Source organism: Notothenia rossii, assembly GCF_949606895.1.
Source record: "Notothenia rossii genome assembly, chromosome: 6".
Taxonomy (NCBI): Eukaryota; Metazoa; Chordata; class Actinopteri; order Perciformes; family Nototheniidae; genus Notothenia; species Notothenia rossii.
The window spans coordinates 24,718,176-24,742,674 of NC_136909.1; the positions used below are offsets into that span (position 1 = coordinate 24,718,176).

The following is a 24,499-nucleotide window of genomic DNA, read 5'->3' on the forward strand; positions in this document are numbered from 1 at the left end:
GTCTCCGAGACCCCGCCTTTGTTTTCCACAGAAGGAACGACGTCAAAGGCGGAACGACCATATATGGCCCTGCCGTCACTCCTCATATGGACACTGACGTCAAGTCAGATTTTCCTACCGCGCACGTGGTGGTTTGGGGTTATCCTGTGTTTTTGTGTTGAGTGACGTTATGCTTTGAGTTAAACCCTCGCTGCCTTTAGAGATGATTTATTTGGGTTAGATTAAACCTGAGCGTCTCTAAACTACTGCCTTCCTGCTTCTGTTTTCATGAAGGTCATACACTAGAAAAACACTTTCCTCTCAAAGCTTTTACTTTGTTGCTTTTCACTTTCAGTGAAAGTTAAATGATGCACAGTTACATTGTCAGAACCGGACTGATTGCCTTGTTGCTTCTCTGCTGGGAACTCATTCTTTCTTCTCTCATATGACATTACACTGAACAGAAAAACAAATCTCTGCCGTCTGCAACAGTTGCACATTGCACTGGTTATATCCAGTGCTTGAATTGGGCCGGTACTCACCGGTACGCAGTACCGGCACTTCTGATTTTTACCCATGTGGTACCGGCACTTCTTACTGAGTACCGGCAAGGTGCCGGTACTCAGTAAAATGCCGGTACTCAGCCGCCGGCAATATACGTATATATTGTAAACGCAACGCAGCGCAAATATGGGTCTGACTCTGCCTCACAGAGGGTGACTGGCTGTCTACATGACGTGGCCTGCCGACATTGCCACTTTCATACAGATCATACTAATGCCCTCGATTGGTCTCTGTCAGCGCCGTATAGACTGCGCTGGTCTCTGTGTGTCATTCAAGCTCGGGAGGGTGTGTGTTGGTGTATGTGTGTGGCGCGAGCGAGCGAGAAAGCGCGCGCACCGGTTACGTGTATTGTTGTTAGCATCTGGTGCTAGCTAGCTGCGCTAACGGATATAAGGAGCTGTTTCAACAACAAGGTGGAGGGAAAGTCCTTTGCTGTCAGACTGAGAGGCTGATAACTACAGCTCTGGTGAGGTAAGTTACTCTCTGAGTCTTTAGATAGTTAACTTAGTTTAAGTTATCTCAGTGGGTCTCAAACGGTTCGGTCACCATTTATGTAAACACATATTTCCATTTGAGGGGGTAGTGATTAGTAAAATATGCATGAATAATACAAAACAAAATGTTAACTAGGTGAAAAAAGGTAAGATAAACTTGTTGAGAGCTAAAACTAGTCTTTGCTGTTGCCTCAAAGAGGAGCAGGGGGGAGAGGAGGGAGACAGGAGAGGCCGATTCAGGAGCCCAGACACACTCACAACTATAAATGAACCAAAAACAAATAAACAAGTTTCAATGTTTTTTCATATTGGATATTGTATGCTATTGGTTATGGCCATGTACTTATGATTTTATGATTATTTAAATGTATACATTTTTGTTTCATATGGGTGTAGTCTCTTTATTTCCCCCTCAAAATGCACCAGATTGATGCATTTAAGTCCAACATTTAAAAAAAAATCTTACCGGGGGAGCATGCCCCCGGACCCCCCTATAGGATTTGAGGCCCGGCCCCACTGTTCCCAAATAGATTTGCAATTTTTTTTTAAATAGTAATCCATCTCCATATGTTTCTTTTTGGGGAGTAGATTTAAACTAGAGGGCTATCACTTTGTGCAGCAACGCTATTGACAAATAAATCCAGCAAAATGGCACAAAAAACTGGTAGTGGCCTCAGGGACGAGGAGTCATTTAACCAGCCAGTAGGAGTCAAGCTTTACTTTCTTTTATATCCATCAAGAAAAAGTAAATCTGTTTACAGTTGTTTCATTATGGATGTTGAGAGGTATCCATATATCTCTTCATTTTTCTCTCAAAGTGCACCAGATTGATGCATCTAACTTCAATATTTAAAGAAAAAATGTTCCCGGGGGAGCATGCCCCCAGACCCCCCTAGACTAGAGGGTGTCAGGTCCACTCCCCACTTATAAAAATAGCACTTTACCACTGCACCCCCTCTAATCTCAGATGGACCCTGAGTCATTTTGTTTAAGTACAGTGAGCCTTTCTAAAATATACAGTAAAGAGACAAACCCACCAGCCTTATAGGATATACTATGACTTTGTGCCAAATACTTGTTGCTGAGTTAGAGTACTGGCACCTTTTTTATTCCAATTCAAGCACTGGTTATATCAGATACAGCATTTTTCCTACTTGTTGTACAAGGATTAAGGCCTGTGCCAGATATGGATTACGTTGTTTAAACAAACAGACATTTTATTTAGCACATAGGCGAAGTATAAAGTAACTTAAACAATCCCATAATTGTACTACCATGAGTTTTCATAAACTTACACTTTGAATACATTCAATTACACTCAAACCATACGGCTGGTGATATTCAATTTTTTTTTATCTCAACAAATCCGAAGAAGCTAGCAAGACAAACAATCTTTTAAAATGTTACAAAAAATACTTAATAAAAAGCTTAATAAAAAATTATAATAATTTCCAAAAAAATGCTTGAGTAAATACTCTACCTTTTAATACAAGTTACTCAAAGAGGAGAGAACAGTAACTTAATTGGGGAACTTTTTAAGCTGTGGAATTGGTGCACAAGCGAGCATTCACACGAAATCAACTACAGTGTACTACTTGTTCATTACACTACGGCTCCTCAATTTGCTTTTAATTGTTCTAGACAACAATGGAGGTCATGGAACAAAAGAATAAGATATATCTAAATGTGTTACATAGGATTGATGAGGAAAATATAGATAATTTCCAGACGTATACATTCAGTACAGTATTATACTGTACAATTTAAAGTAATGTGCTGAAGAAGAATAGGCCTTGAGCTAAGCAAACAGGATATCAATTGTGAGGCACTTTTGTCTAATTCATTTGGTAGAAAGCTTTCTATAAAAGGAAACAGCATAAAATAAATGATTGAAATATGTATTTATCAAACTCTAAAGACCATTAATGGTAAAGATTACAAAGGTTGTAGGTTTTTATTTTTAGGTGGTTATAGTTAAGATGCCCCTTTGACTCTTTCTTGGTTACCTAAAGTCCTAAAAACCAGAGTGATTTCTATTTGTGTCTGTCATCTGCTCAGTGGTCTTAGGGGGGCTCACTAGGGGAAAAGGGATGTTGCGTAAGGGGTTAATATTTTTTGGATCAAAGTGTAATAAAAAGGTGTGGGTGACAACGTTGTCTACTTAAGCAATACCCACACGCCGATTAGGTACATTTGCTTAATGAAACTTATTGACGATTTGAGAATGTGTACTTATACTCAGATCTTTATTATTTAATTATAGAGAAACACTTTAGATTATAGGTGTTTTAATTACATCTCAAGATGGTTTTTATTTTGTTTTAACTTGAGTATTGCTTTCAATTGAACTTGTCTCAATCCTACATGAGTAATATTTAGTTTTCCTAAATGTGGCTCCCACCACTGGATACAGTGGGTACACTCATTGTCCTGTAAGTAACCCACAGCAAAACATTCTTCATTGTGGGATAGTTAATATCGAAGTGTAATCTGACGCCTTTGTCTTCATTTCCTCACAACCACGTTAAAGTTACCCTGCCTTCCCACATACGTCTCCCACTCAAATCTCTGACTCTACTTTCTTCTCGTTCCCATTTCCTTCTTTCCCTCCCTCAGCATGTCTGCTGGCCCCTCGCAAGCCCTCCCACTTTGTCTTGCTCTCCCCCTGCTGAGGCTGCGTTTTCACTCCACACACTGACTTGGGTTAACAGTTTATCATGGCTGTCAGCAGAGCCGCTGAGCATGCATTTAGTGTAGCCTCAACCTGCACTTTAGGGCTTGAACACACACATTGAGGTCTGTTGAGTAGGAAGAGTGTGACATGACTGTCTCTGTTTGAGGGTGGTTAAACAAAGATTTCTTTTTTTAACATTCGGCTACATCACAAGAGTCCCACAGGAAACAGCACTGCACACACACATCCTGTCACCATACACACCCACTCTCATCCCTCCAACTTTGTTTCATTTGTCATAGCTAATAACACAAACAGACTTCCCTGACTCAAAATGTTTGTTGGAAATTACCCTGAAAAACCTGAGCAAAGATGAATGATTTCAGAGGTGACTAAGTTACTTAAATTCTGGATGCAGTGACTCATACATCAATCATTCACTAGCTTTCAGTTTTCTTTGGTTAGGATGTTTAACTTTCCTAAATTAGCACATCAGTCTGTCATTGTAGGCAAATAATCAGCCAAAAATAAATCTGGCCTGACATGATGCTGAGAGATGGGTGTGAACTTGTTGTTATTATGTCTATTGTAGGAAGTTTGACTTATCAATTGACAGCGAGCTGAAGGTGCTGAAAATAGCTCAAGGCATGAAAGATAAATTGCTTCAGTGAGCAGATTATACGACGCCTGACAAGACGTATAGAGGTGATGACGAGGAGGCAATGGAGATCATGACAGAACTTGTGTAGGTAAGAGGTAACTACTTTTTGAATCAGCTTGTGTTATCAAAATGTAGAGAGGGCACACTTTAGGCAGACGGAAACAGAGAATAAAACATCTGGTGATGCAATAAAATGGTAACTTCAGACTGAGAGCATTATTGGTAAAGCAAAGATGTGCCCCTTCTCTCTGAGGTAAATACACATTAAAAGAAACCCTTGTAAAATATCTGTAGCTCGCCTTCCTCCCTGCCTTCCACATGGGGATTATCCAGGATTAATTGGATGGCTGGAGCTATTAATCTCTGAAAAAAACACTGTAAGCCGAGAGATTTACCTCGTCCCTGATTCCTCTCATAAACGCCCACGTGACAACGCCATAACTCCATATTGGGGGAACGTGACCCCGCTTGGGATCATTGATGTGTTCTGGCAAGCGTAATCTAAATGTTACAGAAAGTTGAGACATTTCTGGGGGATTTTTAGTGGGTGTGTGTCTCTAGTTTTATTACAACACGCACTTTCTGTTTTACGAGTGACATCACAGTGTCTGATTCATAATGATTGATTGCTTGAGTTTTTTTTCATTGCTTAAGACAAACAACATATCAACATGTTTCTCACTTCTGTGGAATTTCTACTTGGCTCTTTGTGTCGGGAAATATATTTAGCTTTTAAGAGAAATGTCCAACCTGTGTTAACTTATAAGTGAGTGAAACTTCCCTGCCTGTAATGTGTGTCTTTACTGTATACAGTATCTTTATCACACCGTGTTTGGTGTGTTCTTCCTCTCCGTCCTCCTCCTCGGCTCCTCTGTGGCTCTCCTCTGACTCATCATCATTCTTAAAAAGATTACAAACAGTAATATTAAATTAGGTCCAGACCTAACACAAAGAAATAACAGCAAGTGACCAGATTACCTTGTTTGTGTGTTTAAAATCACACATTGATTGGCATTACTTCCTGTAAGAAGTGAAGATTTTTTCAGAGAAAACCGCTTAATGACGTAAAAAGTTAATTGAAAACAATAAACATATTTATAACTAAAATACGTATGTCTCATAAATCATGATTCACTCCTCCAATATTATGACTACTGTACATGGCCACTTCCTTTATCTTGCATCATTTTTAGTTTGTCATACTCTGTGACTGTTACGTGTCACCGCTTTCACACCTACCCCTTCCTGCTACCCTCTATCTCTCTTTCTCCCCCCACCCACTTAATGTCTCTCACCCCAGGACAACTGTGAGGCCTATGATCGCTGCCAGACTCATAGCAGTAACCATGGCGATGAGTGGCACCAGCAGTTCTTCAGGATGGAAAGTTGAGTAGTTGTCTCCGTGAGGCGGCGAGGGCAGCGTGAACACGGGTCGGAGAGTTGGTTCAGGCACAGGGGCGACTGTGAAGAGGGAGGAGGGCAACCACAGAGAGATGAGATAATAGAGTTGTAAAAACATCTCTCTTTGCAGGAAAATATAGAAGCAGGACATGGGGTGACAGGGGTTTCCACACTGTCACCAACCTCCAAACAAACATGCTGAGGCCGTGAACGTTTACAAAAAGCTTTCTCTCAGGGAATATTTTTTTTTTTAATTTAGCAGGCAACTATAAGCATAAGGTACAGATATCAACATGTTTTTTATGCATCTGGCATTATTTGTTTTGTTTTTATTTGCAATACATAGCACATTTGAATACAGGTTAACCCTGTGTGCTTTGTTTTAAATCCATTCATCATAATGAACATCAAATAGTCCAAAAGAAAGCCCACAGAGTGAATAAGAAGAAAAACACCAACCCAGTTAAAGAAATTCATACATCCTGCATCTACTTAACCAGCAAAAAGCACAGACACACACATATGCAGTAAATAAGTATAAGCCATTAGTTTAACTTTTTCAACATTATGGGAATTATTTGTTTGAAAGTAACCGTTTCAGATTTCGCCTGGATATCCTTTAACATGGCCCTGAAGTCTAACATTTAAGGAGCACTTAAACACCAACAGCGAGACATTCGATCTGAGTGTTTAATTTACTGCCATTATATAGAATTGACAAATGTTTATTGGAGTGTTTTTCTTCTTTTATGTTTGAACTGTTCAAAGTGAGAAATTGAGCATGTGTTGTTGCCTTTTGCCCTTTGAGCGACAATTTTCTGTGATGTCATGTATAAGAGCTGTACCCTACCAGTGAGGAGGAAAGTGACTCGGTAGAAAACGGTTCCATTACGGCCCTGCAGAGAGCAGCGATATGTTCCCTGTTCAGCCACATGCAGCTGATTTAAGACCACAGATGAGTCGTCTGTCACTACCAATGCTTTGAAGTCACTCTCGTTCAGCTGAACACACATTAGGAAGTGATTGTTGTGAGTTAGTGGCTTGGAGTAAATGTGCATGTACATGATGATTGTGTTCATCTAAAAAAGGAACATATTGTAATACACTGGAATAAGGAAGTGTGCAAAGTGGCTGAAAGTGCTAAACCCATGCTGTTTGTCCTTTCAGGAAGAGATAGTGATTGCAAACATACTTTTTTAGTTCCTGGCACACCGGGGGCCCAGGAGTAGTGATACTCTGTTTTTTCCAAAAGAATGCGATGCCATGGAAGGAAACAGTTCAACACTGCCTGCCCCCCCTCCTCAGCCTGCACTGGGTAGTCTACAGTGAGTGAGAGGAGAACAAAGAGAGAAGTTGGACTTATTTGCATCAGGATAATTTGAATAATATTTTGTATTAGCCCACACATGGACAGCAGCACCAGTGCCTCGCTTAGGAACCGATTACAGAAGTACGTTCATCCCACACCCACTCACCAACATCATGCACAAATATACACAGAAACAAATAAAGATATACCGCCACAGTTCTGCTGGCCTGAGGGAGAGGGACAGACGTATATCTGGTAGCGGCAAGAGAAGCAATCCATTACTCTTCGTTTCAAAAGCCCTGAAAAACCATACCACACACTCATGTCTTGTGAACATGCACTGAATATAGTACACACACACTGTTCTTCAACAAGGGATTAATACAGCAGATACAGAGGGGAAGGACCATTAAAACAAAACTTACCACACTTGTTGGGGCACAGTCCTAAAGGAAGACAAACGAATGCTCTGTAACTAATGCATCCTGTACATGACAATGCCTTACACATGCCCTGACTCACACTGTGCAAAACACTAACTAATATTCATGCCAATTACCATCCTGGATGAATATGTCCAAGTGTTTTTCTAAGATCTTCCTGCCCTTCTCCATTATCTGAATGGCTTCAAATTTTACAGATCCTTTAAAAAAAGAGCAGACTGTCTTAGAAATCTTGTCCACATTGAGTTTGTTCCGACTGCTTGTCTAAAGATAGTCAGTGATGACAAATAAAAACCTATTATGTTTCTCACCAGTGTGCTGGGTTTTCAAGAAGCGGTGAAATTCACTCTGGTACTCAGTTCTGACTCTGTACAGAGTGGTGGGATCTGAGCAATGGGCAACAGAGAATAATATGTTACTGATCTTTTTTAATATGTCACAGTTAAATTATAAAAAACTATAACGGAAAGATAGGAAGAACATATGGGACATAAATTGGCTTAATAAAATAATCAGTATACTTCACACACATGCCATATTGTTTTTGTGCTGAAGCAAATATTTATCTCACCAATAACTCCCTTTCGCCCCTGGCTGGTTTCTCTGTAGGTCACATATGCATAGTCACAAATCTTTTGTATTTCAATCTGGTCGTTCACAGAAGGAGCAGACAGGACAAAGTCCTCATGTAGGAGCCTGATGCTTCGGTCGCACTGCAGACAGGCCTTTGCTGCAGGGACACAGCAGAGCAGGGACATCAGCAGCACCAGCAGCATCTTCCCTCTGCACCCTGACAGTCAGTCTGGCTCCTGAGATATTTCCACCAGTGCAGCTTCTGAAACAGAGTTGCCAAATACTATTAGTGCTTCTACAAATATCACTAATACATTTGCACTCTTACCACAAACAGTCGTTTTTCAACTGAAACAGTATCACAAGTTCTAGTGATATTCCCATCATGTCTTTTTTTTACTTTTACCATGAGCCCATGTTCTTCCTTGCCTTAAAGCCTATCACAAATATGATGGGTTAATGTTACCATCATGTTTTATGGGGTAAGTTTACAAAATACTGTAGTAAACACAGTGTTGGAAGAAGTATTTAGATCCTTTACTTAATTAAAAGAAAAATCATCATTTTCATAAATTACTCTTTAACAAGTAAAAGTCCCAATTCACTATTAAAAAAAAGTACAAAATGGTTAGCATTAAAATGTACTTAAAGTACTAAAAGTAAAAGTACTCATTCTGCAAAATGTCCCATTTCAAAATAATAATAATAATAATAATAATAATAATAATTGTTCTTGGTCAATTTGGACCAAATGTAGTTATTTGAAACAATTTGTAGTTTAGTATTAAAGTACTGCATTATACCATATCATATTTGTATATGTGTACAGAGTAACTGTTAATGTTAAATTAATGTAGTGGAGTAAAAAGTATGATATCTGGATCTGAAATGTAGTTGAGTAGAAGTGTAAGGTAGCGATAAATGGAAATACTCAAGTAAAAATACCTCAAAACAGTATACTTAAAAGGTAGGGTAGGTAAGAATGGAGAAACCAGCTCGAATGCGCTAGAATTTGAAAGTACATAACCGGAAAAAATCTGCCCCTTCCTTCAGATTTCCTTACAGAGCCCCTCCTCAAACACACGACGCGCACATGACCAATGAGGGCACGAGATACATTTGTGCACAGCACTATGGCACAGCACCACGACTTCCACAGATGATTTTTTTTTTTAATGTATTTATTGTCAAAGCATTTAATGGATTCATTGCTATCGGGATATTAAGAGCATTCCATGGAATATAACAAAAAGTGTTTCTGAAGTGAATTACCTACCCCATCTTTAAGTACAATACTTGAGAAAATGCACTTACTCAAAAGTTATTTTACAAAATAATAATACAGTAATACAGTATTGTTTTTGTCAATTTGGTTGTCGAAATGTTTAACACACATTTGTATATTTTGGTTCTGCTACTAGTTTACTGCTTTTGTTAAAAGTACTAAGGTTAACTTCTTTATACAAGAGCTTCTAGTATGCTACTTGTCAAAGCTAATGTTGCTGCTACTATTGCTATATTAAGCTAGGTTAGCTTAATTCTGCCACCAACGTTGCACATACAAATACAAGTTATAACGTTAACTACTAGCAAAATAATTGTATCATTGTATACTTTAGCTAGGACTGTTTAAACTTCTAACAAACTGATATTACAGTAAATGGAGTAACAGGAATAGGCTATGTGCATTGCCTCAGAAAATAAACAAGGTTTCTAGGGTAGGCCTACTTGTTCCGTCTTTGAGCTCCCCTGTTCATAGTGTTTTGCTGTCACCCAGTGGCAGAAGGCATGTCTCAGTCACAATAACATTATTTTTACTCCAGATGATCTCACCTCTGTAGTTTGTTCAGGACCACCTGTGGTGCAACCCTGCTCCAGTGTGCCAGATTATCAACACACTTGGTGAGAGTACACTAAAACCGTCTTTTCACCTTTCAAAGTCGTCATAGACAAATAGTTAACAATGAAAAATTCAGCTAGGTTAAACCATTTCACACACAATATTCTGTAGGTTAATAAAAACGGATACAATTGTGTCTTTCATTGGCCTATTTTAAATGTTTCCATGGGCAACGCTAGCACATTTGATTAAAAATGCACACGAACAATCATTTTAAAATTATGCCCATAGCCTACTAGTAATCATTAGTTACCTACTTTATCCCTGCCCAGCTGAGAGTTTGACAATTTCAGTATCTGAACCAATTTGAAAGTTAGTAGATTCGTCTCTTTTACCATGTTCTCACACTACATTTCCCAGAAGCCCATTGGATGAGTGACAGATTAATTAACGAATCTTTGTGCTGGGGCGGGACCGTGAAACTTCAAACCGCTCTGCAGCTGCGCAGTGTGGTACTGCGCTCACAGCTGTGTACACATTGACCCCAGAGAGTCAGATGCAGAGGTAAGATAACTCTGTTTTTATCACCACGACGCTAGAAACCACAGTTTTAAATGTGTTATCTAACTGTTTTGTGTCGTATTGACATGGCTAACTAAGCTTTTAGCGGTGAACATGTCCGTCTCCAACCACATTTCTGACAACTGGTACGACCGGTTACAGTGTCACTGTATGCAGCGACAACAGCGATAATCGTGTCGGAGAGTGCTTGTGGGTTATCGATCCGACACTGGCACATTAATAACGCTTGATACTTTAGTTATACCGAGTCACATCGACACTATTGTAGAACGTTATATAAACAAATACATAGCATCTGGAGGCGCTGTATGTGACCATCATTTCAGCAAAGTCAGATGAATTGCATGCAGTGTAATAGTTTGATAGCTTCAACTAAAGTGAACAAACAACAATTAGCAGTCACTATGGAGAAATCTGTTCCTGCGTTTGTGAGCTCGCTGTTCGGTAAGAAAAATTGATAACCCAGAGACCAGACAATAGTACAGCACTGATCAGAATCGATACTTTCTACTGTATATCAAAACACTGCATTGCATCCATTTGGCCCCCATAAGCAACAACAACGAATTTCTGGTCACAGTGAGCAGGCCATTATCGTTAACTAGACGTATCCATAACATAATAGTTATTGCTTCATAAAACATTGTGTGTGCAGTGATAATTGTACAAAAAACATTGTTTTATGCCTGTTTCCTCATAAAGCAGTTAGCTATAATATTTGGGACTTGAAAATTAAACACTTTCCCAACACAATGTATCATATAATTGCTTTGAACATCAAGGCAATCTATTTAAAAACTCAATTAACCAAGTTACAAATGATGGTTGAAAGAGGCAGTGCAGTTTTTTCTGTAATTGTACACACAGAGAAGGTAAAGGATGTAATTCGAACAGGGGGTTGTGTAAACTTTCTCAAAGAGGAACACAGGTCACGCAACAGAGGTTCTTGCTTGGTATGCACTTAAACCATTTCCTTTTCTCCCTGCACTGCAACACGGAGGCATAATGATACCTGTTGCAACATTAAATATGGTTCTGTTGTAGATGATTGCCCTTTGCTATATCTGAAAACTATAGGCCTGCTGCAGTGCCCTTATTGGAGGTTTGCTACTTTTTAAATATTATTTACTCAATCCCAAGGTGCTTTTACTTGCAGTGTGAGAAAAAGTTTTTAGAGAGTACTTGTCCATGGACAAGTGAGTTTGGCAATTTACTTGTCCGAATACATTTTAACTTGTCCAGAATGGACACAAATTGGGGCCACTGGAATCTTCTTCTTCGCCATCGTATTTCACATTTTCCCACGGTTTTTATGTAAGATTTTACTGCATCACACATAGGGCTGGGTATCGTTTAGATTTTAACGATTCCGGTTCTGCTTTTCGATTCCAGTTATTTTCGGTTCTCGATTCCGGTTCTTTGAGAGGGTAAAAATAAGTCCCATGACAAACTGGGAGAAAAATATATTTATGAAAACATTAAGTCAAATCTGTATTCCTATTTACAAATCAGTTCATACTGTTTAATTTATTACGGTTATTGAATACAATTATATAAACATAATCTCTGCATTGTTTAGTTAGTTCTAAGTGGTGCAGTTTAAGAATGTACAATTGGCCCAGTTTCCTCTGATGTTACACTGCAACCTGCCTGTGAGACAGAGTCCAACCACACAATCTGTGTGTCCAACACATGTCCTGCAACACACATGCTGCAACCTGCCTGTGAGACAGAGTCCAACCACACATGTCCAACACATAGGCCTAATAATAATAATAATAATACATTATATTTATAGCCTATAGGCCTAGCGCTTTTCTAAAACTCAAAGACGCTTACACATGTCCTGCAATACACATGCTGCAGCTGCCCAGCTGCTCACTGTTTGTAAAAGTAAATAGATAGTATTTTAATTTCAATAATTTATATACCCTGCTTCATAAACAATACTGACGTCCCTGTGCTCCTCCGAGTATGGGGGTCCGGGGATATGATTACAGCGCGAGGACACAGGGAGGCTGCTTCACTTCATAAAGGAAATGGCGGTCAATATTAACAACAAAGGAGCTAAAAGTCCTAATAACCTTCATTACGTGTTAGAGAAAGAACATAAGAAAGTTTGACAAAGATGAGGCTGTTAAACGGGCAGTGAATCCGCTGTGTGTAGAAAGAGAGAGAGAGAGAGAGACGCTGAGCTGCACCATGCAGCGATCAGCTGATCCGGAGCAGAGAGAGGGAGCTGCGGTCCGCGGGGCTCGGCTTCGCCTCCTGTCCTCACAACTCTTATCAATCCCGGGAACGGACAATTGTTATTTGTTCCTACTCGGAACCGAGTTTTGCTTCCCAACCCTGCCACTGTGCTACACTTCCCGCCCCGCCCCCGTCTAACTGTACAGAAAGCGGCGAGATGCATTTCATTAGGAATCGACAAACAGAACCGAAACTAACATTTCTAAACGAACAATGGCGGACACGTCCAATTTGCGAATGAGTTCTGCCTTTTGTAAACTGAATCTATCAATAATATAACAATAAATCCGGGCGAAAAACGTCACTTGTCCGCCGGACAAGTCAATTGAAAGATCTACTTGTCCGATATTGTAAATAACACGTCCCGGACGGTGGGACGTGTACTTTTTCGCACACTGACTTGAGAGATAAATGTCATTTAACTATGCTGACATTGTGTTTCTGATTAAAGCCTGTTTTTATGGTGTCACTGTTTCTGTTTCTATCAGTGCCAATGTGGCTTCACAGCACCTCTACCTACCATTTACCAGATTAAAGCTTGCTCTCTCTGTCTCTCTCTGCTGGGGACACTGCTGCTGCTGAACCACTGCAGTAGACACCTGACAGCAACATAACACAGTACAGTAACATATAGCTATTTAACTTGTAAACAATATACCAACGTGGTGGTGGTAAATATACTGTAGCATCACTGAAGGGTAGTTAGATTGCTTATGAGTAACTGTCTCATGCAGAACTATTGTACACTATATTGTTTTCGGGTGTATTATAGAGCATGCAGTGTGGAGAGCTCCAAAGCTATTTATAACTTAATGTATGGAGACTCAGTGGTAATATTAGAACTGGATTGTCAAACAGCCTCTGTGATGTGGGTGGCAAGGGACCAACAGTGGATTTGAATGTACTACATAACATTATTATGTAATTATTATTAGGGCTTCAACTACAATTCCTTTCATTATCGATTCATTTTCCCATTATTTTCTAAATGAATATATTAACGTTTTGGCCTATACGTTCCATAAAAAAAGTGAAAGATGCCCAAACAGTTCCAAGCTACTCACTTGGAATGTCTTGTTTGGTCAGTCCAAGATAATCAGTTTAACATGCTATTAAACAGAAACAGGGCAAAACACCTGTCATAGTTGAGAGCCTAAAAACAGCATTTCCCGACATTTCTGCATGAAAATGTATTGATTATTTATATTGAATAGTTGGTAATTATTTTTCTGTCGATTTACTTTGTGATTGTGGAGGACTTTCTTAAGAGAAACTGATAAATGATTCATGGACTAAGTTTGTCTTTTGTTATATTTAATAAAGTAATAAAGAAAGTCAATATACAAGTGAAATCAATCCCAAATGTAGGAACAGAGCTACTTCCTCTTCAGAGGATCTGCACCCAGAACACAGCTTACAGTCTCACTATATAGTAGAGAGAATAGCCAACTGGTCCCACCCTTAAATTCCATTAGGCACCATCTAAACATCCCCACCATTAAACCATAAAACCCCCTCGTCCTAAGCATTTGCATATCCCCCTTTTACACTTCCTTTTGCCCTCCTGAAATGTAAATCCTTAACAAATGTCTCTGTTAAACACATGTTTTTAATGACTATATGATAATTTGACACGACAATGATCTATGACTTTCTTTGTATTGACTTGATATAAATTGAGCAAAAAATCAACTAAATGTAGATCCCTGTCTCTCTTTATTGATCTTGCAGGTTTGGACAAATCATTCAGAAATGGAGGCTTTGCTCAAGATCGACAGATAGACACCATCCTTTCCTTTATTTCTACTTCTGTCAGTGTGACAGATATTCCATTTTCAGTGACACTGACAGCGAGTTCACTACAGCTGTCCACTCCAGCCACTCTTCCTCCAAAGCTGCTCTCCTGCACACCTCACTGCTGTAAATCTTCAGTATGTACCAGATTGTGCCGGTGGCTCCTGGGGAGCAGCAGACAGCAGGTGGTTCTCCCATGAAGAAGAAACTGTCTCATGAGGGCCGGCCCATGGTGTTAGCAGGCCTGTTGGGCTGTGTGTTGGTGCTGGCTGCTGTGGTGTCCTGGTGCTACTACTCAGCGTCCCTCCGTAAAGCCCAGCTGCTGAAGGCCGAGCTGCTGGACCTCAACAAGGACGGTTTTATTATTCATAACATGACAGGGGCTGTGGTCTTCAGTATGACCTTCAGGTACGTTTACTGTGGGGACTATTTTCATTCTTTATATATATTTTTATTATTTATTATACATTTCTCAGTTTGTCTTACCAACGCTCAAAACCCCAAACACATTCAATTCAGAATAAAATAAAACAAATCAATGGAGAACATGCTCCAACATAACATTGAAACTGGCACCAGAGATTCTTTGTCATTTTCTGTTTGGAAAGTGACTAGAAAGTGACAATCTAATTAAAAAGAGATTACTTTTTATGCAATCAGTGAAATGGGATCTTTATTTGCATTTATTACAATCCTTGTAACACAAAAAAAGTCAATATCACTTCTTTAAGATGCCGCATATCTATTTAAAATAATATATAAAATATTAATAGTCTTTTCATGTTAAATACACTATTCATCAAAACATATACTGTCTTTGACAATCAATAAGTATCACAGTACATAATATCCCAGGACGATACTGTTATTATAATTCTTTACACTTACTATGTTATAGTTGCAGATTACATTTCTTCGAGATGGAATATGCACATGATAACATCTATCCTGCTGCTGCCATGGCCATTTCAGAGCAATCACAATACAATCAAAAGAGGAACATTAATGAACTGTTTTCTGGTGAATCAGCCAGTACATCTTAGTTCAGAGTATTCTTGTACCATATATCTTTTTTTTTTGCCTTGGCACAGTTGTTTCTCTTTCTGTGCTGATTTGTACTAAAAAGCTGCCTGTCTGCAATGTGTGGATGGTGAATGGAAATCCACAGGAGGCAGACACATGATTACATCCTTAGGGGAAAGTGATTTGGTCAGGTCCTTTATCAGCAAAGCTCCCATTCCCAGAAATAGCCATGGTACAATCCGTGCACTCTCAGTGAAATACAGCAATGAAATGTAGCAAACAATATCTTTCAATTGCAAAGTATTCTTATAGTCTCACAATTATTTGGAAGTTACAATAGGTGCTGTGCTTCACAAGTTCATTTATATTTTATAACTCTGTGTTGTTACTGCCTTCCAGGTCTGGCACTCTGGATCTGGACTCCTGCTCCAAAGAGGGAAATATCCTGAGCTGCACTCAGTCAGATTCTGGCAAGCTCAACTTCTTTATCCAGACTGTTAGACCAAAGGACACTGTGATATGTTACCGTGTTCGCTGGGAGGAGCTGCAAAGTAAGCGCTCAGTGGAGCACGCCATGGCCTATAATGACTCTCATTGGTATGGAGGGGCGGAGACAGCAACACAGTACTGGCCTATCAGAATACAGGGAGAAAAGGAACCTGAGCCTTTCATCACCAGCGATGTCTACTCCAATCGAGATGCTTTCGGGGGTATCTTGGAACGCTATTGGCTGTCTTCGAATGCGACTGCCATCAAGATTAATGACTCGGTGCCTTTCCATTTGGGCTGGTCAGAGAAAGACAGGACCCTCAGGTTCCAGGCCCGGTACCAGGACTCTCCCTTCAAACCAGCAGAGGGACAGCAGGCCTTACCCGAACTCAGCTACAGAGTGTGTGTGGGTTTGGATGTCACCTCTATTCACAAATACATGGTAAGTAATGACATACTATGGAATTGTAGGAGTGTACTTGTAACAATAACTTATTATTGATATAAGAGCACTATAGTTAAGTCTGAAGTGTTTGCTTTTGAGAATGTTTGGGGCAAAGGGGAATTGTTTACACTTAGGCACCTAAAGTAAAAAGTAAAGAAAGTTTAGACACATTTAAAATAGCTAAATTGGAGTGAAGATGACAGGAAATATAAAAGAATAATGTATTCTTAACTGATATATTACAGACATATTAATTATGAACAACTCTGACCGTTCTTTATCTACCAAAATCTAGTTTCTAGTTTCTACATTGTTTGTTTTGCTTCTCTCTTTTTTATATGACAACAAATTGAATATCTTTGGGTTTTGGATTGATGATAGTACGAAAACAAGATGCTTTAAGGTGTAGCGTAGGACTCTGATAACTGTGATCTATACTTGCAAAACATGTATTCATTTATAGATAAAAATGGCTAGTTGCTAATGTTACGAGGACTTGAATTGAGATTAGTTTGGATTTCACACCGCTGCAGACATCTTTGCCACGTAGTATTTGAAGTCAAATTCTGACATTTTGGGGGAAATATACTAAGATGAGAACATTATTATCACCAAATACAGCAGTGGAGCAAACATTTTCACTGTAAATTGTTGCTGTGAATATTCCTGCAGTAAGTGTCTGCATTTGTTGTGCTCAGGTGCGTCGATATTTCCCAAAGCCCAGCAAGGTGCCATCCCCTGAAGTGTTCAAACAGCCATTGTGGTCCACATGGGCTCTCCATAAGACAGCTGTGACTCAGGACAAACTGCTGCAGTATGCCTCTGACATCACCGAGCATGGCTTCACGTGCTCCCACCTGGAGCTGGACGACCGCTACACTTCAGATTATGGAGAGTTTGACTTTGACCCGCAGAAGTTCCCCAACGCTAGCGGTATGTTTGACAAACTCAGAGAGGACGGGTTTCAAGTGTCGCTCTGGACTCATCCTTTTATCAACTATGACTCCATCAACTTTGGTGTTGCTGTGGAGAAGGGACTGTTTGTGCGGGAGCCGAGCGGGGAGCTGCCTGCTCTGGTTCGCTGGTGGAACGGCATTGGAGGAATCTTGGACTTTACAAACCCAGAAGCAAGAGAGTGGTATTCCTCACAACTGCATATGATCAAAACTCGCTATGGCGTCACGTCCTTCAAGTTTGATGCAGGGGAGTCAAGCTACCTCCCACGCCAGTTTAGCACCATGGTCCCACTGTCGGATCCCTCCACCTTCACCCGCCGCTACACAGAGATGGTCATCCCGTTCAGTGAGCGTGCAGAGCTGAGGGTCGGCTACCAGAGTCAGGACATCTCCTGCTTCTTCAGGATCATTGACAGAGACTCTGTGTGGGGTTACGAGCTCGGCCTCAAGTCCATCATCCCGACTGTATTAACGATTAGCATTCTGGGCTACCAGTTTGTCTTACCTGATATGATAGGAGGGAACGCATACCCCAACCGCACCACAGGTATGGTACTCCATAACATATTTCTACCGAACGAATAGTCCAACAAAATTAGGTCCTATGCCCTTTCCTAACCAATTTACCTTAACTTTGTTAAGTCATGAGGTAAAGAAAAGATTTTGAGAAATTCATTCCTGGAAAAGACAACTAACTGCCCGTTAAGTGAATCGGACTGCACTAATGCTAGGATGGGTGGATGTTATTGATGTGCGTCACTTCAAATATTAATACTAAAAGGATGGTGGGATAGCTTTATTTACTTTCCTTAAATATACAATGGTCTAGTGGAGCCTTTGCTAAAGAGATTAGAAAGTAAGCATTAAAGGTCCCATGTCATGGCCATTTCTACTGATCATAATTCCATTGTTGAGGTATACTAGAATAGATTTACATTGTTCAATTTTCCAAACACACATTGGTTTGTCATACAGCATCTCTGTATAGTATGTGTATTCACCTTTATATATACAGTCTATACAGTCTATATACAGTCTATCTGATGTGTGTTTATGTGTTACAATGGCGTTTGTTAGCAACCAGAACATGACACCAGTAATGACAAACAGATAAGAATGCTGCGTGGGGTCTGGGTGCCGTGTTTGCGGGAGGTTACGGGGCTCGCTGCTCCGCCCTTTGAGGCTCGAGGAGCGGCCAGTGTGAGCTGGGTTACTGGTGTCATTTCCTGGTTGCTGTGTGGGGTCTGCGAGACAGCGAGACACCGCGGAACTCAGCCTGAGCACACACACATGTGCGGTGAACTGTGAGTGGAGATCCACGGAGTCGGGGCTGAGAAAAGATAAGGCTGAGTGAGTGTGTGTGTGAGGCGCTCCATGGATTGGTCCATTTGGACCTGGGTATGGTTACGTCACTATACTCTATAGGAAAATCTCCAACGAGGCGTTCTGGGGCAGTATAGACAGGTATTTTCTGTGTTAGAGCTTTACTCGCTACAGGGTGTACTTTGAGGGTTTGTGACTCTGCAGACCGTTTACATGCATAAAAAGCTACATAACACATAAGGGGACGGGTAATAACCGGAAAAGCATGACATGGGACCTTTAAAGCACCTTTCTTTAGTATTAGACAATTCCAACATCTCCCATCATGGCTGCCACTAAAATACTTCCTGGTCATTTCCTCGAGTTATTAGCCTTACAAAGCAATACAAGACTACTCCAACATTGCCTTAGAGTCCAGAGTTGGCTTGAAGTAAGACACATAAATATATTTGACATGGTTTTAGTGTACTTTCTTACATCTGTTTTGTATTTTTAGGTACTTCAGATGGCAAAAACGTTCTTCCAGACAGAGAGCTGTACATCCGATGGTTGGAGCTGTCTGCTTTCATGCCTGCCATGCAGTTCTCTATACCACCGTGGGCCTATGACAATGAGGTAACCCAATTCAAACCACTCTAGTTAGAATTTGTATGTGTAAATATATTTCCATTAATGTGAAAGCATGTCCACATCTTTGATTGTTAAGTCAAACAACTGAAGGATGATTCCTGCTTATAATAGACTTTCAACAATGTACTGTAGATTGTTCTCTTTAATGATTTTTCTTACATTTATAAAAAGCACAACGTTTCAAGCCAGAATTAGCTCGACACTAGGAAAGCATGACAACCATTTCATGTATTATTGACTAGGTGATTAATAAATGTAGATAAATGGCACAAATATCTAATAATAGTAGGTATTACTTTCTTTTAAGTTCTGACTTCATTGTGCCCCTCGTCCTTGTCTTTTACATGTATTGCTATCAGAAATCTAGAAGAAAATGTCTTAATAAACCAGCCACCATGCAGCTCTATTTAGGCTAACTCTGTATCTCTGTGTTTTGACCTGCAGGTTGTACAGATAGCACAGAAGTTCACAGAGCTTCACAGGACTCTGGTGGCCCCAAGGGTCCTCGAGCTGGCAGGCGAGGTCCTTGACACAGGAGACCCAATCATAAGGCCCCTCTGGTGGATCGCCATCAACGACGAGGCCGCCTACAAGATCGACTCCCAGTTCTTGATCGGGGATGACCTGATGGTGGCTCCGGTGCTGGAGCCAGGGAAGCAGGAGAGGGACATCTACCTGCCTGCCGGACGATGGAGAAGCTACAAGGGAGAACATTTTGATAAGTGCCCCATGTACCTCACTGACTACCCCGTGGACCTGGACGAGATAGCTTTCTTTACATGGGTTCACTGAAGACATTAAAGGCACTTAAACTCGCACACACATTCTGTTTGCACATGTACATTCTTGTAAGCACACATGCCAAGAAGTAGCAGGAGATGTTTGTTGTTCAAAGGGAAATGACCACTAGGGGAATTCACTGCAAGTTTTTGGCAAGATGAACTACATGTCTACTCTGTGGACTTTTGCGTGTATATATTAACCGTCCACTCACAGAATAACAATGACATTTGTGTTCACTCCTAATCATCTTGCTCCATCATTAAGCTGATCCTCATGTGCCTTCCACAGCCAATAGTAAAACCGATCTCAGATTGTATCGTCACCTTGTCTTCCACCAAAGCTAGTATGGTTTAATAACAACTGTGCCAGAAGTAATCTCACTTGTGTTTTTAGTGTGGCCTGAGAGGGTGGGGCACTGAACCGGCAATATGCACTCAGAGGACATCCCTAACCTTATGTCACTATTACATGTACTTATATTTGAGCTAGCGTGCATTAATTTGCATTGAATTCACACTAACATGTGACTAATTTCTTAATTACATTCTATTTATTAACTTATTTTCTTTCAATTTGTTGGATAGTATTTTAGTGTATTAACACTAAAGTCACATGTTTAATCTGGGGTAATTGTCATGATCAACACACTGCAAATATGTACTACTAGTTTGCCTTGGAACAAAGGTATTGTTCTCAAAGATGCCATTTTACTACGTGCCGTCCATGTCTGCCTCGTGACATTATTTGCCTTATCAGCTGAACTAAGCTATGCCGACACTCACCTCTGCTCACAGTGATTTAAGGCTTGATGATTTGTCCCAATAGTTTATAACACACTGGCATCTCAATACATGCTTGTCTGCAGTGATTTCTGGGATGATAATATATAGTATAGCACTCCACTGGCTAATCTAAATTTCTAGCTCGAAAATAATTCTGCCGTATAAGCTAGAGTCAGTATTGTTTTGTAAAATATTTAAGACACTATATATAGAACTGTTACGGGATCAGAGTATCTTTTTAACATTATTCTGATATTTTTGTCAGTTGACATTTTTTTTGTAAATCAGGAGCCTTTTTGTTGCGTTCTTGCCTTCTTGATACTACCACCAGATGGTGCCATAGTCATAAATGTTCCAAGCTTACATGCGTTGGCTTTGACTTGTAAATTAGCAACATTTCTAAAAGAAAAAAATGCATTATTTGGAATAATATAACAAATATGTTTTTAAACATAAAAACAATACATTAACATCTGTAAGAAATACGTTTCTGATACATTTATAGGGATTTTGTTATTATATTGAATAAATTAACTGGCCAATATTTAAACATACAAAGTATGTACTAATTAATTGAATGATTGCTAATGTTAACAGCATTTTTATTGCAGAGAATAGTTCCTGCGATATGAAGTTGGACTGCCAAAGAACCGAAAAGTTTGTTGCACTTTCTGTAGTAGGTCTGTTCTATTCTGGAAAGCATGAGCTTTATATGTTCAGCAAGAACACATGCACATTACCAAAACTAAAGTTAGAATATTTCAAAGAACAACATGCTCAATTTTACATCTTTTTCAATAATGCATTTTTTAAGATCCTGCAAACAAACTGACCTAACTTAAATTTGTATCAGATTATACTCACTAAAAACATTTATCTTAAACCGCCTTTTGTATTATCTTTAGATTGTCTTCACTTTCTTCACCTATGAGCAGGGCCGTATCCAGGATTTCCTAAATACCGAGGTCCAAACATGCTGGGGTTCGGGGGTATAGATTTTGGGGATTTTCATGATCTAGTTGGGTGCTTTTTAAGTCCTGTGTCACAAATTGGATAATATATTGATTTCGAACCATGTCAGTGGGCTGCAGCATCAATTATTGTTGAAAGTGTAATGCATAATAATCAGTTGATTGTTAATATTAATGATCTGGACATGCAGAAGAGGCTAAAATGATCACAACACATTGTCAACATTCATTTTCCATGTCTCTCTCCTTTCCATAACCGGCACCCTCTCTTCCATCTTCTTTGGTCTCTCTCTCTTCTTCCTGTTCATTACTCTCTATGTACTCTTTCTCTTTGTTCAATCTCTCCCTCGTTGTTCACTTTTTGCTCCTCCTCACTTGTCGCTCCTGCCAGTGAATTAAAAGCAATTAAGCAATTTAGTTCATTTCACTTGTTTGTTTGCATTATTCTTTCTTTATTTAATTCTGTTTTGTTTGATTCTCAAAAGAGAACAAAGATGTAAGCAAATTGTGTTTTATACAATTGTATATTATTATGACATCATAACTGCAATAGATGTATGTTGTTTTAAAATGATGCCTATTGTCTATATTGTAAATGAAGACTATTGTTATAGATAGATAGATAGATAGTTATTAAGCCTACATTATTTTGTGTGACTGTACCTGCAGTTCCTCCCTGACTTCCATCACTTTCTCTCTTTCTCTTTCTCTCTGCCTGTCCTGTCTCTTCCTTACCAAAGCTGAGCTTCGACTGAGGTAAAGGTCCGGCCCTCACCAATTTGCTGCCCATGCAAGATTTTAGCTGGCGACCATTTTTCATCTATTCTCTTATATTTTTTATAACTATAATGATCATATAAAGGTGTGCCTTTACCTCACTGAGCTGAGGTTATCAGAGCCTCTCAGTCTTTCAGGAGAGAGCTCTCTCCCCCCCCCCCCCCCCCCCCCCCCCGCTGTACGCAATATAGGCGTAGTTCTGTTAGTATAAGATGAATACCTTATAGAGAAGTTCAGCAAATGTTTTCTGTCTTTTTATTTATGCTTGTGTTGACCTGTTGATCAAAAGTAACTCACAGTCCAAACATCTTAGTCCGCTGATCTGCTCATTAATCCTGAGCAATTTACATATAATTTATAAATGTTCTCAATATTGTTAATGTTCTATGTCCTGTTTTGTCACCCATGTTTCTTATTATGGCTTCATGACAAAACTGCTGTCGCTGTACATAGCAATGTGAAATGCAGAACAAATCAATTAAACAATGACATAATCCATAATGTTGTATTTTATTGAACAAATGTCGAGATGCATTAGGCGCTATACAAATGTAATCTATTATTATTATTATTATTATTATTATTATTATTATTATTATTATTATTATTATTCATTTACAGCTTTTATACGTCCGGAAATGTGTTTATTCTTCTACGGTTCCAAAAAAAGAAGACACATTTTGTTAAGCTGTAGCTGCTCCGGAGCCTCAGAGAAAGACGGTGATGATGGCCGAGGAGAGCAGCAGGAGGAGCGGACTGCTGCCGGCGGGCAGGGCGCTGTTACACAGGTCATAGAAACAGCACTTAATGGGTTCAACACATGCCTCGCTGGTCATGCAACTCTTGGTTTTCAAACCTGCAAGGTGCGATATAAAGAAACTCAGTTTAAACAAGCCACCAAGCATTTGAAGATAAATATAGCACTGATGATCTATTTAAAGTGCTAACTCACCCAATAACTCGACGCTGGCACAACGGTTAAATCCGGAAGGACAAGTCATCACCGCTGAGCAGCCAATACTCGCAACACATGTGTGGCATTTCAACCCATAGGCTATACAGAAATGGAGAAAAGTGGCAAACGTTGTTCAGGATGCACATAATGTAATGCTCTTTTTATCACCATCCTCCAAAAATCACAATAAAAAAATATTTTGCTTCCAATACCTTTGCTTAGTTGCAGTTTCTGAAAATAGGTCTATTAAATCAAAGTATGGATGCACAACTAAATATTTTTAAGAAAGCAATTATAAATCCGATACAAATATATTCCTTCAAATTCGTTATAAAAGAATGTGCCATATCAAACTACTGCGACATAATTCCAGGTCACCATCAGATAACTTAGAAAAAACTTACATTTCTTTGTGTTTCAACATGAAGCCAATATATCAGTTGTTTTTACCTGCAGACAGTGTCATGAAGAGGATCAGAGCTGCATAAAAATGCATCTTGAACAGAGAGGAAATCACACCTTAAATAACCCGTGTAGGAGAAAAACTGGAGGGAAAATGACAACCCCATCAATGCTCTTCCAATTTATAGTCCTTCAAACATGAAAACTTATTTCCCTCACTAGCCTCCTCCCAAAGTGATCACATTACCCCAGAGACAGCCGTGCACCAAACCGGTTTCTGTTGGTTTCCATATGCCCATAATAAGAGTGCCTTATGTGGCACACCTAACTGATGTGTTGTGTTTTGCTTTTACAATATTTTATTGAAAGATTATATAGTTTTGTTCAATAACTTGCATG

At 39.6% G+C, this 24,499-nt stretch overlaps 2 protein-coding genes across 6 annotated transcripts; one reads left to right on the forward strand and one right to left on the reverse strand.

Annotated features, from left to right (window-relative positions):
* Positions 1-125: 125 nt before the first annotated feature.
* On the reverse strand, positions 126-8,301 carry izumo1 (izumo sperm-oocyte fusion 1; the record flags this gene model as incomplete). 4 transcript variants are annotated; one of them, XM_079689508.1, is made up of 10 exons in its annotated part: positions 126-5,272; positions 5,351-5,393; positions 5,668-5,833; positions 6,624-6,774; positions 6,966-7,093; positions 7,292-7,381; positions 7,508-7,528; positions 7,642-7,725; positions 7,837-7,911; positions 8,097-8,301. In XM_079689508.1, the coding sequence occupies 9 exons, from the start codon at positions 8,299-8,301 to the stop codon at positions 5,387-5,389; spliced, it is 927 nt and encodes a 308-aa protein (XP_079545634.1). In that variant the 3' UTR covers positions 126-5,272; positions 5,351-5,386. The 4 variants fall into 4 exon arrangements, with proteins under 4 accessions (XP_079545634.1, XP_079545633.1, XP_079545635.1 ...); XM_079689507.1 differs by lacking the exon at positions 5,351-5,393; XM_079689509.1 differs by lacking the exons at positions 5,351-5,393; positions 7,642-7,725.
* LOC307044350 (myogenesis-regulating glycosidase-like) lies at positions 8,187-23,244 on the forward strand. Of its 2 annotated transcripts, none has more exons than XM_079689492.1 (6): positions 8,187-8,321; positions 14,502-14,972; positions 15,987-16,518; positions 17,220-18,024; positions 19,297-19,415; positions 19,875-23,244. In XM_079689492.1, exons 2-6 carry the CDS (start codon positions 14,704-14,706, stop codon positions 20,220-20,222), a joined length of 2,073 nt encoding a protein of 690 aa, XP_079545618.1. In that variant the 5' UTR covers positions 8,187-8,321; positions 14,502-14,703; the 3' UTR covers positions 20,223-23,244. The 2 variants fall into 2 exon arrangements, with proteins under 2 accessions (XP_079545618.1, XP_079545617.1); XM_079689491.1 differs by lacking the exon at positions 8,187-8,321 and adding an exon at positions 10,391-10,502.
* Positions 23,245-24,499: the final 1,255 nt, after the last annotated feature.

Excerpts from the sequence above, each read along its gene's own strand:
- LOC307044350 (XM_079689492.1), top strand. The coding sequence starts at position 14,704 with ATGTACCAGATTGTGCCGGTGGCTCCTGGGGAGCAGCAGACAGCAGGT. Across the intron at positions 18,025-19,296 it reads ATACCCCAACCGCACCACAG|GTACTTCAGATGGCAAAAAC; the intron begins GTATGGTACTCC and ends TTGTATTTTTAG. Across the intron at positions 19,416-19,874 it reads CGTGGGCCTATGACAATGAG|GTTGTACAGATAGCACAGAA; the intron begins GTAACCCAATTC and ends TTTGACCTGCAG.